General features: G+C 44.7%; 1 protein-coding gene across 1 annotated transcript in view; it reads left to right on the top strand.

Moving 5' to 3' along the window:
* Positions 1–15,276, top strand: part of LOC139024332 (3',5'-cyclic-AMP phosphodiesterase 4A-like) — a 53,093-nt gene extending 37,817 nt beyond the window's left edge. The window contains exon 2 of the mRNA XM_070439041.1: positions 15,069–15,276. Within this exon, the coding sequence (XP_070295142.1) occupies positions 15,069–15,276 (208 nt within the window). The remainder of the gene's footprint in view (positions 1–15,068) is intronic.
* Positions 15,277–15,741: the final 465 nt, after the last annotated feature.

Here is a 15,741-nt window from a genome sequence, read left to right as displayed (position 1 = left end):
CCCTCTCTCTCTCTCTCTCCTCTCTCTCTCTCTCTCTCCCTCTCTCTCTCTCTCTCGTCCCTCTCTTCCCAGTCTCTCTCTCTCTCTCTCCCAGTCTCTCTCTCTCTCTCTCTCTCTTCTCCTCAGTCTCTCTCTCTCTCTCTCTCTCTCTCTCTCTTCTCTCTCTCTCTCTCTCTCTCTCTCTCTCTCTCTCTCCCCTCTCTCTCTCTCAGTCTCTCTCTCTCTCTCTCTCTCTCTCTGCATCTCTCTCTCTCTCTCTCTCTCTCTCTCTCTCTTCTCTCTCTCTCTCTCTCAGTCTCTCTCTGTCTCTCAGTCTCAGTCTCAGTCTCAGCCTGTGAGAGGGCAGGCAGTTTAAAGGACATTAATCCACCAGATAATCCAGTCTTACCTTCTCTAATGACTATTTTACCTCAATCAAGGATAATCACTGTGCTCCCAGCTATTGTTTCTGCTATACTGGTTTACTTATGACTATTTGTAATGTGATCTGTGCTGTAAGTGAATATAGGTCTTACTGTACTGTTAAGCAATACCAACATCTTAATGTAAGGAAAGAGTGTTAATACACATTTGAGTTGTTCCGCAATTTGTATTCCTCTAAGACACACATAAAGCGGAACCATTAATATCATCCTCCTACAGCTTCTTATCCGGTGCTTCTTATTATGCATCATTATATCAGTAATTATCTGTAATATCAGCTTAACACCCTAAGAATCCATCTTCATGGTATGAAATATGTTTTAACTAAATGATTGCTAAGATTGCCGTATTAGTGTGCATCTCACTTTTAAACTGGCTTTGATGTGACGGCATTGAGGTGGAAAAACAAGAGATAAGAGATGTGAGATACATCTATAGAAGATAGATAGATAGATAGATAGATAGATAGATAGATAGATAGATAGATAGATAGATAGATAGATAGATAGATAGATAGATAGATAGATAGATAGATAGAGAAAGAGTAGTGGAGAAAGAGAGATGGTTAGATGAGGGAGGAATGAATAGAGGGAGAATGGTGAAGAAGAGGAGCAGAGTGACAGTGACACAAAGGTAGCTCTCGATGACTCACACTCTCTGTCTTCCTCCCTCCGTCTCTCTCTCTCCTTCCATCTCTCCCTCTCTCTCCTCTCTCTCTCTCTCTCTCTCTCTCTCTTCTCTCTCTCTCTCTCTCTCTCTCTCCTCTCTCTCTCTCTCTCTCGCTCTCTCTCGCTTCTCTCCGCTCTCTCTCGCTCTCTCCCTCTCTCCCTCTCTCCCTCTCTCTCTCTCTCTCTTTCCAGTTTGATGAAAATAAAAAGAGCCCAGCAGCCTCAGCCTGCAGAGAGGGGAGTTACGCGCTCCATCTCAAAGCAGGGTGATCGCTAAAAATACCCCTCCTTGTGTGGGCTGCATACAGCGGGGCGGGATGGCTGCTTTACACATTACTGATATTAACTGTGCGGAAGTACAAATATATCAGATGCAACATATGGTCAGGATCAGGATCGAGCCTCTGGGTTAATGCCTGTTTTGGACTCTGAATCCACTTTCCAGGAGAGCTGCTGCTGGTCACTCGGTTGTGTTCAACTATTTGTGCTGATGCCATTTAGTTCATTGAGTTGAATCCCCCTGATTCTTGATCCAATTATCCACCAGTCTCCACGTTGTGCCCACCCACACCCCTGGAAGTGCATGTCCCAGTGCATCACAGAGAGAGATGAACTCCGTTAGGCATTTTGAGCAAATCAAATATCGCCGCAGAATAAGCCTCTAGCCCTCTGTATGCCCAAAACATGTATTTCTCTATAGACGTATCTCTGTGCGCTGAGTGCAAGTCATTACAATTTTACAACTCCTAATTTGTTTAGATGCGGCTGGCACAAATGAATTAGAAACACCAATGAAAACGTTCCTCCATCTGTCTTCTCTCTGGACCAGTTTCCATGTCACTCTACCCTTCTGTTTAATTGAGGCTCCAATCACATGCTGCAAAACAAGGCACAATGGAGACCCCGCTCCTCTCCCCAAACACAGAGACACGCTGCCTCTCTTCTCTCCTCCCTCCTCACTCACTCTCTCTCTCTGTCTCAGTCTCTCCTGCCCCTCTCCCTCTCATCCCCCCCTGTCTCTCTCTGAAGAAGGCAGCCCTCATTAAACCAAGCACTTGTTCAGGCTCCCCCCGACATTCCAGTTCAGTAATGCTGGCTAAAATATGTGGATGTTTGAGACACGGTTTTAAACAGTTTCCCTTTTACACTAAACAGCCCCTGGTTCCACAGGGATAATTTACATAAAAAAAGGTTAGGAGCTTAGTGGAGCGAGCGGAGGACTGTGTGAAAGAGAGAGAGGGAGGAGAGATAGCAGGAGAGGGAGAGTGTATAATAACTGTGGTGGTGTGTCAGTCAGCTGTCATTGGTCAGGTTAAAGCAGCATGGGGCCGATGGAGCCGAGCCTCCTGGGACCCACTGACTGCTGGGACACTGATTCAGTAGACTGAGGGCCAGAGCTACACACACGTCACTAAGAGCTGGATTGTACATTTATTTTTTTAATTCTTCAAGCTCTGTCAAGTTTGTTGATCATTGCGAGACAGCAATTTTCAAGTCTTGCCATAGATTATCAAGCAGATTTAAGTCTGAACTGACATTTCAGGAACATTCACTGTCTTCTTGGTAAGCAACTCCAGTGTAGATCTGGCCTTGTGATTTAGGTTCTTGTACTGCTGAAAGATCAATTAGTCTCCCAGTGTCTGTTGGAAAGCAGACTGAAACAGGTTTTCTATGAATTTCGCCTGTGCTTAGCTGTATTCCATTTATTTTTATCAACAAAACTCCCTTGCCGGTGACAAGCATACCCATAACATGATGCAGCCACCACCATGCTTGAAAATATGAAGAGTGGTACTCAGTGAAGTGTTGTGTTGGAGTTGCCCCAAACTTAACGCTTTGTATTCAGGACAAAAAAAACCCATTATTTTTCCAATTTTTTGCAGTATTACTAAAAGTGCCTTGTTGCAAACAGGATGCATGTTTTGGAATATTTGTATTCTGTTACAGGCTTCTTTCTTTTCACTTTTAGTATTGTGGAGTAACTACAATGTTGTTGATCCATCCTCAGTTTTCTCCTATCACAACCATTAAACTCTGTAAATGTTTGGGGTACAGAGATGGGTGTAGTCATAAAACAAAAATTTTAACCACTATATTGAACACAGAATGAGGTCCATGCAGCTTAATATGCGACTTGTTAAGCACATTGTACTCCCTGTTAACTTATTTCAGTTGCCATAACAACGTGGTTTGAATACTTAATTGACTCGATGACATTCAGCTTCTCATTTTCTCTCAGTTGTCCCCGCCCCCAAAATTCCACCGAACATTATGGGGTATTTGTGTCTCGTCGTCAAGTGACACAAAATCAACAAATCTCATGTCTACAAAATCTGAAATTCAGGCTGTTAGTAACACAACACAATGTGCGAAAAGTCACAGGGTTGAATACTTTGAGGCGCTGTAACAGTTGAGACATCCGTTCACCATAAATACAAGAGGACCAGGTCAACCATAACCTGATCGACGCAGTGGTGCTATTATCTATCAATTAGGACAGACACTGTAGACAAGGAGTTTTGCTTCGGACAGAGGAGCATATTTCTGATTCCAGCGACGTATAGCAGGAACCACTTGTTAGGATTTAACCCTGTTTTGTTCCAGGGTAAGAGCCACTTTATCTTACGGCATGGAAAGTATAAGAAACCCCTCTATGTGATGTTCCGTGGAAACCCGGTACCTGATCACAGAGTGTGTTTCTACAATGTTCGTCTACTCCACGAGTGCGCGGACAAATGTTTCTCAGAGAGTTGGTGTAGCTAAGTATATACGTGGTTCAATCAACTGTTGTGACCAAAAACCAAGATAGATAGTGCTAATGGCAGCTGTAATATGTCTTATTTGATTGATGCTGATACTGCGGTGGGATATGGTGTCTTGCGGGAGAGCGGATGGCTGCTTTACACATTACTGATATTTACTGTGCCGGAAGTACAAATATATCAGATGCAACATATGGTCAGGATCAGGATCGAGCCTCTGGGTTAATGCCTGTTTTGGACTCTGAATCCACTTTCCAGGAGAGCTGCTGCTGGTCACTCGGTTGTGTTCAACTATTTGTGCTGATGCCATTTAGTTCATTGAGTTGAATCCCCCTGATTCTTGATCCAATTATCCACCAGTCTCCACGTTGTGCCCACCCACACCCCTGGAAGTGCATGTCTCAGTGCATCACAGAGAGAGATGAACTCCGTTAGGCATTGTGAGCAAATCAATATCGCCGCAGAATAAGCCTCTAGCCCTCTGTATGCCAAAACATGTATTTCTCTATAGACGTATCTCTGTGCGCTGAGTGCAAGTCATTACAATTTTACAACTCCTAATTTGTTTAGATGCGGCTGGCACAAATGAATTAGAAACACCAATTGAAAACGTTCCTCCATCTGTCTTCTCTCTGGACCAGTTTCCATGTCACTCTACCCATCTGTTTAATTGAGGCTCCAATCACATGCTGCAAAACAAGGCACAATGGAGACCCCGCTCCTCTCCCCAAACACAGAGACACGCTGCTCTCTTTCTCTCCTCCCTCCTCACTCACTCTCTCTCTGTCTCAGTCTCTCTCTGCCCCTCTCTTCCTCTCTCTCTCATCCCCCCTGTCTCTCTCTGAAGAAGGCAGCCCTCATTAAACCAAGCACTTGTTCAGGCTCCCCCTGACATTCCAGTTCAGTAATGCTGGCTAAAATATGTGGATGTTTGAGACACGGTTTTAAACAGTTTCCCTTTTACACTAAACAGCCCCTGGTTCCACAGGGATAATTTACATAAAAAAGGTTAGGAAGCTTAGTGGAGCGAGCGGAGGACTGTGTGAAAGAGAGAGAGGGAGGAGAGATAGCAGGAGAGGGAGAGTGTATAATAACTGTGGTGGGTGTGTCAGTCAGCTGTCATTGGTCAGGTTAAAGGCAGCATGGGGCCGATGGAGCCGAGCCTCCTGGGACCCACTGACTGGCTGGGACACTGATTCAGTAGACTGAGGGCCAGAGCTACACACACGTCACTAAGAGCTGGATTGTACATTTATTTTTTTAATTCTTCAAGCTCTGTCAAGTTTGTTGATCATTGCGAGACAGCAATTTTCAAGTCTTGCCATAGATTATCAAGCAGATTTAAGTCTGAACTGACATTCAGGAACATTCACTGTCTTCTTGGTAAGCAACTCCAGTGTAGATCTGGCCTTGTGATTTAGGTTKTTGTACTGCTGAAAGATCAATTAGTCTCCCAGTGTCTGTTGGAAAGCAGACTGAAACAGGTTTTCCTATAGAATTTCGCCTGTGCTTAGCTGTATTCCATTTATTTTTATCCAACAAAACTCCCTTGCCGGTGACAAGCATACCCATAACATGATGCAGCCACCACCATGCTTGAAAATATGAAGAGTGGTACTCAGTGAAGTGTTGTGTTGGAGTTGCCCCAAACTTAACGCTTTGTATTCAGGACAAAAAAAKSCATTTATTTTCCAATTTTTTGCAGTATTACTAAAGTGCCTTGTTGCAAACAGGATGCATGTTTTGGAATATTTGTATTCTGTACAMGCTTCTTTCTTTTCACTTTTAGTATTGTGGAGTAACTACAATGTTGTTGATCCATCCTCAGTTTTCTCCTATCACAACCATTAAACTCTGTAAATGTTTGGGGTACAGAGATGGMGTAGTCATAAAAKAAAWYTMTTAACCACTATTATTGAACACAGAATGAGTCCATGCAGCTTAATATGTGACTTGTTAAGCACATTTGTACTCCTGAACTTATTTCAGGTTGCCATAACAACGTGGTTGAATACTTATTGACTCGAGACATTTCAGCTTCTCATTTTCTCNAACCACTATTATTGAACACAGAATGAGTCCATGCAGCTTAATATGTGACTTGTTAAGCACATTTGTACTCCTGAACTTATTTCAGGTTGCCATAACAACGTGGTTGAATACTTATTGACTCGAGACATTTCAGCTTCTCATTTTCTCRTCAGTTGTCCCCGCCCCAAAYATTCCACCGACATTATGGGGTATTGTGTGTAGTGACACAAAATCAAACAAATTCAGTGTCACAAAATCTAAATTCAGGCTGTAACACAACACAATGTGGGAAAAGTCAAGCGGTGTGAATACTTTGAAGGCGCTGTAACAGTTGAGACATCGTTCACCATTACAAGAGGAACAGTCAACATAACTGATGTTAACTTGTTTGAACCCATCATTCCTTCACACTGTAGTGAGCCTGATGGTCATTTCATCAGACTGTGCCAAAGTTTTGTTKAGAGGAAGCATATTTCACAGCGACGTGCAGACAATGAGTTGAGGTAGAGTTAAGGATGGAAGATAAACAGAAAAAGGACTGTCGATTTATTCTCTACCTCGACAAAGTTTCTCAGAGAGTTGGAGTAACTGGTGTGGTGATGGTAATGCGGTGGGATTGGTGTCTTGGGGGAGAATACAGATGTTCTGGACAAACCACACGGCAACAGAGACACAACTACACAGGAGGAGGAACAGCATGGGGCTGGGAACGGCTTGTGTAATACAGTGTTATGGGATCTGTTAAATTTACAACCACTGGATTTGTACAATGCATTATAGATTCTGAGTGCTGCCAGGTGCTAATCTAGCAGACCTGGATTTAAGTACTATTGTAATTATATGAAATGCTTTAGCTGGGTTGGATTGAGCTTGCCTGGTGCCATGGAACTAATAGAATAGTCGCAAAGGCTGCATACCCCGCCCATCTGGCACTTCAGGCAGGCTAAAGCAAACGCTTAAAGTATTTGAAAGATTTAGAATAGTATTTGAACCCATCATTCCTTCACACTGWAGTGAGCCTGTGGCTTCACACTACATTTGATGGAGGAGACTGAATATCAACTAGAAGCACATCCTCTGGATTTGAAATGAAAGACACCACTATCCACGGGGTCAGTCGGCCGAGTGATTTGTCTGAGGAATCAATTGTAGCTACACAGTATGTCTCCTTAAAGCTTAAAGGTGTGTGCCTGCCTCGTGCCTGCTAAAACTTATATGCGATCAGTACAGTAGCTCTCTGAGTAGGCCTCCAGGAGGGTGTCGCTGAATCCTGTGGGGCAGGATTATGGCTCTGTAACCTCTGGCTGTTATCAGACGACCGCATGCAGCACAGTGGACGGGGAACTCTCTCCCTCTGTTCCGATCTCTCTCTGTCTCAGATGGAGCCGGTGGCCAGTCAGGACATGGCCTGGGAATGACCAGCTGACCAAGCCTGTCACTCTGTAGAGAGAATCCCTCTCTCTTCCTCTTTAACTACTCTCTTTATCTCTCCTTTATCTCTCTCTTCTCTCTCTTGTCTCTCTCTCTCTCTCTCTCTATCTCTTGTCGCTCGCCTGTTCCTCTAATCCCCGACCAGCTGCTGCATTGCGGGTGTCCCTGCTGTGTGAGGCTGGGCGGCAGATGCCCTCTGATCCAAGGGTGGCGGCAGCGCCAGGCCTAGCCAGGCCAAAATCTCTCTTCTCATAGGGCTCAGAGCTCAGGCAGTTTTTTGGCAGGCAGCAGTGTAAATGTTGGCCTTTAAAAACACAGCATGGCAGGCAGGTCTGTGTCATGGCACCGGTGCACTGGGGAAACGAGGGCATGCTGGGGCAGGTAGAATGGTGCGAGTAGAGGGTTGGTGTTGATGTTGGCTTGGCCATCTCATTTGAAATGTGCTTTGAGTTGAGTCGGTGATGGGCGTTCTAGCCTGATATAGACACATGCCCCTGCTCTGCTGCAACAGAGAGTGATAGCTGCTCTGTAATAAAAGCCCTATTATCCTGCCTGATCAGTTGCTGATTCAACATTCAGTTCGGGATTCAACCGTAGCAATAAATACAGTTGTGTTTGTACGATGGGGCCTTAAAAGTAGCCCCTCCCTTCCTTTCCCCCTCACTCCCTCCCTCCACTCTCCCCCCACGCATGTAGCCATCAGGCAGGTGCTAAATGCCTGGGTGAGGCAATGCACAGAGAGAGATTGACATAGCACGTGGAAATTAGCATCTGTGCTTGGCTTGGCAGAAAAGGAAGCGGAGGCAGGAAATCACTCTCATCCCCCGTTCAGMCTGAGGGTAGGCCTGGGCAGCGGAGGAGGAGGCATGAGGGATGGAGGGATGGAGTGGTTGGGGAAGGTTAATCATTAACTTGTGGAGAGAGAGGATAAGAATGAGAGGGATAGAGGGATCGATTTTGGAAAGTGACTTTAATAAATGAAGGCTCCAGRTCCCCTCCATCCCTTCCTCCCTCCCCACCCAACAAGGGAATGTGAGCTGTATGCTGGCTGCCTGGGCCGGACCAACTGCAGCTCAAGCCTCTCAAAGAGAGAGAGAGAGAGAGAGAGAGAGAGAGAGAGGAGAGAGAGGACTGTGCTGTAGGAAACCGCTGATGTGGCAGCAGCTCTCCATCACACACACACACTCATAAGCTCCTAGTGTGTTGTTAATATATAATCAATGGGAGGGGGGTTCATTGGAAGGAGTGAGAGTGTAAATCTTTCTTGTCCCTTAAAGACTCTTAGGTTTAATTAAACTAATCAGCACATTGACTCAGGCTTCAAAGCCTTTCAAAGCCGCGTTATTAATGGAATATAATCAAATTCTCCCCCTTTGTTATAGAAATGTGTTGCATAGAGAGGAGGGTTAGGAGTATGGCTGCAGAGCAGGGAAAATGGTTTAGATACTCATAGTGTTACGGAGCAGCATACACTGCAATATTCATTGCAAGAAAAGCCTAGATAGAACATCATCTTGATTTATCAATTCAATAAGACAAGCTGCTTACAGCACCTGCCAGTACAAAGGTCCCTACTCTGCCATTATACCATTGAGCTGAGCATTTTATAGTATTTGCTCAAGCGATGAAGATGGTTTATAGGTTTCCCATGGCAATGAAAACATATCCAATAGTCATGCAATTTGAACTGGCAGTAACTGCCGTCTTGTTGCTGTGTCCATTACTGTGCTTGTGTCTAGTGTGAGATGTGTTGACGCTACGCTACGTCACCTCCCAACTGGAAGAAGTAGAAAAACATGGGTGAGCTACATGATAAACTGACATTTTAATTAGCCAGCTCCTCTCTCGCTCTCTCTCCTCATTGTACTGTGAGGGTTGTTATCTTACAAAGGAAGGAGTCACCCAGCTGGCACACGTCCCTTTTCCTGTGAGACCTCTGATCATCATGTCATTGTCCACAGTCATCCTCTCCAGGGGTTCTGTTATCACARAATGAAAGAGCGAGTAGCTGTCCACAGTCATCCCATCCTGGAATCACGTTCAAGTTTTATTGTCACATGCACAAGTACAGTGAAATGCTTAACTTGCATGCTCTACCCAACAGTGCAGTAATCCAATATCAAAATAGAGTAACTAATAAAACATTTAAAAAAAATACATGTAGATTACCAGTCAAAAGTTTGGACACACCTACTCATTCAAGGGGTTTTCTTTATTTTGACTAGTTTCTACATTGTAGAATAATAGTGAAGACATCAAAACTAAGAAATAACACACATGGAATCATGTAGCAACCCAAAAAGTTTTAATTAAACAAATCAAAATATATTTGAGATTTGAGATTCTTCAAAGTAGCCACCCTTTGCCTTGATGACAGCTTTGCACACTCTTGGCATTATTTCAGCCAGCTTCACTTCTAGCAGACATTTTACACTGATTGTAATGTATGTTTTCTTCCATTCTGTGAATCTTCATGTCAGACAGAAAGTAGGATTCTATTTGTATTTGGAATGAACCTGGAATGCATTTCAATTAACAGGTATGCCTTGTTAAAAGTTCATTTGTGGAATTTCTTTCCTTCTTAATGCGTTTGAGCCAATCAAGTGTTGTGACAAGGTAGGGGTGGTATACAGAAAGATTGCCCTATTTGGTAATACCAAATCCATGTTAACAGCTCAAAGAAGCAAAGAGAAATGACAGTCCATCATTACTGTAAGACATTAAGGTCAGTCAATCGTACAATTGTGCAGTCGCAACATGTCAAGCGCTATGATGAAACTGGCTCTCATGAGGACCGCCACAGGAAAGGAAGACCCAGAGTTACCTCTGCTGCAGAGGATAAGTTCATTAGAGTTACCAGCCTCAGAAATTGCATCCAAATATATGCTTCACAGAGTTAAGTAACAGACACATCTGTTCAGAGAGACTGCGTGAAATCAGGCATCATGGTCGAATTGCTGCAAAGAAACCACTACTAAAGGAGACCAATAATAAGAAGAGACTTGCTGGTTCAAGAAACCCAAGCAATGGACATTAGACCGGTGGAAATCTCTCTGATGAGTCCATATTTGAGATTTTTGGTTCCAACTGCCGTGTCTTTGTGAGATGAGTAGATGAATGGATGCTCCACATGTGTGGTTCCACAGTGAAGCATGGAGGAGGAGGAGTGATGGTGTGGGGGTGCTTTGCTGGTGAAACTGTTGGTGAATTATTTAGAATTCAAGGCACAGTTAACACTTGGCTACCACAGCATTCTGCAGCGGTACGCCATCCCGTCTGGTTTGGGCTTAGTTGGACTATCATTTGTTTTTCAACAGGACAATGACCAACAACACACTCTCAGGCTGTGTAAGAGCTATTTGACCAAGAAGGAGAGTGATGCAGTGCTATATCAGATGACCTGCTCCACAATCACCTGACCTCAACACAGTTGAGATGGTTTGGGATGAGTTTGACCGCAGAGTGAAGGAAAAAGCAGCCAACAAGTGCTCAGCATATGTGAGAACTCCTTCAAGACTGTTGGAAAAGCCATTCCTCAATGAAGCTGGTGAGAGAATGCCAAGAGTGTGCAAAGCTGTCATCAAGGAAAGGGTGGCTACTTTAAGAATCTCAAATTAAAACATATTTTGATTTGTTTAACACTTTTTTGCTACTCATGATTCCATATGTGTTATTTCATAGCTTTGATGTCTTCCCTATTATTTTACAATGTAAAAATAAATATAAGAAAAATCCTTGAATGAGTAGGTGTGTCCAACATTTTGACGGGTACTGTATATGATATAAGACAACACGATAAATAACAAATAAGATAGGAAGCTATGTACAGGGACAGTGCCAATACCAAATTGACAATGTGCAGGGATACTGGAGTGTTTGCGGTAGAAATCACACTGGTGTTGTGTGTGTGTGTGTGTGTGTGTGTGTGTGTGTGTGTGGTGTGTGGTGTGGTGTGTGTGTGTGTGTTGTGTGTGTGTGTGTGTGTGTGTGTGTGTGTGTGTGTTGTGTGTGTGGTTTGTGTGTGTGTGTGTGTGTGTGTGCTCGCGCGCGTGCGGCATGTGTATTGTTGTTTGTGTTTGTGTTCCACAATTACACTGAAAGTTTGTGTCCAGCTTTATTACTTAATAACTGATCAATTGATTATTGATTTTTTTACAAGCATCGACCCCCGCAGCTTTTAATTGCATTCGTCAAATGAGTAGGAATCCTCAGCAGTCAGAGATGTCAGATCAAGCAATGTTTCCATAGCCCGCTTTCATAAAGGACTGTTCATGAGTGACTTGAGAGGGCTATGCTCAGCGGGTCCCTTGTGCCCCACAAACAAATGGGAGCTGAGCTCCTCTCTACCATCCTGCTGGTGCCTTTCTTTTCCCTTCATTATTCTGGGTGAGTCACTGGAAGAGAGACAATGACAGAGAGAGAGAGGCAGAAAGGGAAAGGAAGGCTCTTGAGAGACAGCAGACAGTGACAGTGTGGGAGGAGAGAGAGAGAGAGAAGGAGGGGAATGGGGTTGACAAGTCATTCTCATCTCTATAGTGTTCTACTCTGTGGATAGTCTTTTTGTGCTCTATCTGCCTTGTCTAGTCAGCCTATGGTATGTAGAATTCATGCACCGGGATTTGTACCTCTGCTGCTGCAAAAACAAAGAAACGGATGACACAAGATTCACATTAGCATGAAAAACAAACAGATACACACAAACTACTGTTGTACACATGCACATACACAAGCTTTCATGCATACATGCAGATAAACTCTTCTCTGTCTCTCTTCTTTTTTTCAGAAACAACACACAACACACACACACCACACACACACACACCACACACACACACACACACCCACACACACACACACACACACAACACACACACACACTACACACACACACACTCTGAAGTGTATGCAGATACAGTACATTTTAAACTTCACACAAATGATTTTCTCGGAGTAGAGGTCTGTTTGTGTAGTAGCTCTGTACTTGGTCAGTGGCCTTATGTTTCCGGTTACTGCAAAGGTCAAGAAGCTTGGCTGTTGGCTTGGCTGTTGATGTTAAAAAATAATGTTTTGGAAACAAATCATGCATGCTCTTGTAAACAGTTCACAGGCCATGAGTCACTCCTCCTTCTCTTCTCCTCTGCCCTTCCTCCTTTTTCTCCTTGACTCCTTTCTCCATCCTCATCCACTTGTTCTTCTCTTCTCTCTCTCTCTCTCTCTCTTCTTCTCCTCCTCTCTCTCCTCTCTCCTCTCTCTCTCCTCTCTCTCTCTCCTTTCTCTCTCTCTCTCCTCTCTCTACTGCCATGGGTGGTCTGTTGCTGCTAGAGAAACGTGAGCAGTGAGATAGGAGAGAGAAAGAGAGCACACGCTTGAAGCAGGGGGAGGTGAAGAAAGTAATGGGAAAAAGGCTGAGAAGAGAAAAGAAGAAAGATGAGGAGCAAGGAAAGGTGGTGTGTCCTCCAGGTGGTGTGAGTGTGGGTGAGACACGGGGCAGACGCCGGGCAGAGTGGCAGCCACAGTGTCCGAGGGGCCTGTTCGGAGGACAAGGACAGCGAGGCAGGAAGGAGGAACACCAGGAAAGTAGATGGACTCAGACGAGCGATAAGAGGTGAGAGCTGAGCTAGTGAAATCAGAAGCCCTCCTGAGGATGGCCCTGTTCAGAAGCTGATAGCTGAGAGAGAGCTGTGGTTACAGCTGCACCGCCGCCCTTAGTGACAGAATAAACAAAAACAAACCTACACAGGAAGAACAAGCTGCTGAGAAACAGGGAACAAAGTGGTTGGAGTGTGAACCGAGAAGTGAGCCAACACAGCAGTACTCCAGGGCTTCAGGATAAAGCTTGAAGACTTCAACTGAACGTGGACTTGAGGATGGGCCAGGAATAACTATAAAGATATGGTCTGTTATCAAGGCTTTCTGACTGCAGGATTTTGTGCTGGTGTGTGCAGGAGAACTCTCTTTGTCTGGGCCGTGAGCTGGGCTACTGAACGGTGGAACAAGGCAGGGGGCAGGGGGAGCGAGGGAGGGAGAGTACTGACAGACCGATTGGGAGGTGAATGTGTTGGCAGTAGCAGACAAAGTTTTGATAGCCAGAGTTTTTTTGGTCCGGCGGAGGCAGGGAGGGAGGAGGAGGGAGCGAGGGAGGAGAGGAGAGAGAAGAGGAAGAGAGAGAGAGAGAGAAGAGAGGAGAGAGAGAGAGAGAGAAGAAGAGAGAAGAGAGAGAGAGAGAGAGAGAGAGAGAGAGAAGAGGGAGAGAGGATGGTGGTTTCTTCGCAGTCTCTCCGTCGTGGCCAGAGCTTCAGAGATGAGTCAGAGGAAGCTGACACGAAAGAATCTGTGGGACCCCGAGGAGTTGACCCACGCCCGCCTGACCCCCACCTCTCCCTACGTCCCCTCCGCTACACTCACCTGTTCCCCTGATCAGACCACACTCGGGACACGGGAACTCCGTGTTTTTCCGCCGTAATGAAGCTCAACCGCAGTATAAGAGCGCAGACGGTCGTCTCACTCCCAACCTTCCTCTCATTATTCATGGTGTCCAAGTAGGCCAGGACAGTTAATAGGCCTGTGGTGTGTGTGTGTGTGTGGTGTTTGTGTGTGTTGGGTGTGTGTGTTTGGTGGTCTGTGTGTGTGGCTCAAATATCTCCCTCCATGAGTGCTTTTCAACACAATTGTTTGACGTGAGAGCAAGAAACATCATGGTTCCATAAAGAGAGCAACCCCCTCTAACCTAAAAGAAGTATGTTTCCTGTGTACACTTTGGCTAAACTCTCACTAAGTTCCGTTTGACTGGATCTCTTTTGAGATTATTCCTATCTTTGTGTTTGGGTCATTGGGTTGTCTGTAAGCTTAGATTGCGATGGTGCTCTTGTGTGTATATGCAGATCAGCGCTGTCCTGGGCTGAACTCTTGTTATACATGTCTGGTCTCTCCTCAACCACTTCATTTTTTTAAAAACTGTTTTGGGTGGGTGGATCACTTTAATATTGCAGTAACATTTAGCTCCAGTAAAGTGAATTGTCTGCATCATTTCCAATCCCCATAGTTATATTGTTTTAAAAATATCCATATATGCAATTAATCTCTGGATAACAATAAGTACGCTTGGTGAGATTGTTTTAAGTTAAAAATGGTCAAAAAATACAAAAATAGCTACTTAGCAAAGAGCCTTTCTCAACGCAAGATTTAGTCTTTCCTCGCCTTGTCTCGTCGTCCATGTGTTCTTTGTCTGTCTCTGCCTCTGCCTCTCCTGTCTCCTGTCTGTCTGTCTCCTTCTCCTCTGTCTGTCTGTCTCTCTCTCTGTCTCTCTGTCTGTCTGTCTCTCTGTCTGTCTGGGGTCTGAGTGGGGAGAGGAATACTAGGTGTTATTGGCAGAGAGGTTTGGAACTCTCTTTCTTATTGGTCTGTTACCTAATTTACCGTCTGGTGATGTCACCAGGCAGGCCACAACTTCTTCCCACCTATGGTTGCAAAATTCCGGGAACATTCAATACGTTCACTGGTTTTTCCAAAATCGAGGTTGGAGGTTTCACGGAATCAGGAGACAATAAGCAGGAAATCCAGACTCCTCAAAGGCAATTTCAGGCTGTCTTTTTAATAAACAACTCTTACACTAAAAGGGCATTATCATATTTTTTACAAATTCACAGATTTATTCGAACCTCTTAGTGTGTAAATATATATAAAACACAGGAAAATGCCTTTAATGAAGCATTGATCCAGACAACTTTCCTGTCTCTCTCACTTTGTCTTTCAGTTTTGACTCAGAGAATGGTCCTTCGCCCGGCCGCAGCCCCATGGATTCGCAGGCGAGTCCTGTGCTGGGGCTGCACCCCTCCTTCACCACAGAGGGGTGCAGGAGTCGCGGGGAGCGCAGGGAGTCCTTCCTGTACCGATCAGACTCCGACTATGACATGTCCCCCAAGAACATGTCACGCAACTCCTCCATCAACAGTGAGGGGTGAGTATCAACCCTGGGCGGGGGTTTGAACTTATAAGACTATTCCATTGGTTCCATTGCACCAGGCAAACTCAATCAAGCCCAGCTAAAGTATTGTGCTAATTGAACCCTGGTATGGTGAGTATGTACCCCCTTACAATCTCCACTTCCTGTGTTCATCACATGSCATCAAAACRACCTTGGCTAATCCACATMGCTAAAACCACTCTGAGTGAAAGTAGCCTCACTGACACTCCAGATTGCTGCAACACTATACATTACTCACTATACAATCACAATCAGCCGACTTGGCATTTATGATTATGGCAGTATTATGCTAATGTATATACTCAAATCTTTTTCGCTTCACAGCGGTGTAATTTGTCTTGGTCTGCTTCCCTTTCAGAAAGATGTTTTTTGGTCAGAACCAAAAACATTTGGTTTAGATTCAGATAGGGCTATGGATACCATTGGTTCACATATATATCCC

Source organism: Salvelinus sp. IW2-2015, unplaced genomic scaffold (genome assembly GCF_002910315.2).
Source record: "Salvelinus sp. IW2-2015 unplaced genomic scaffold, ASM291031v2 Un_scaffold1372, whole genome shotgun sequence".
In the NCBI taxonomy this organism is placed as follows: Eukaryota; Metazoa; Chordata; class Actinopteri; order Salmoniformes; family Salmonidae; genus Salvelinus; species Salvelinus sp. IW2-2015.
The sequence above is the reverse complement of the archived record's forward strand: the minus strand, read 5'-3'. Positions and strand labels throughout refer to the sequence as shown.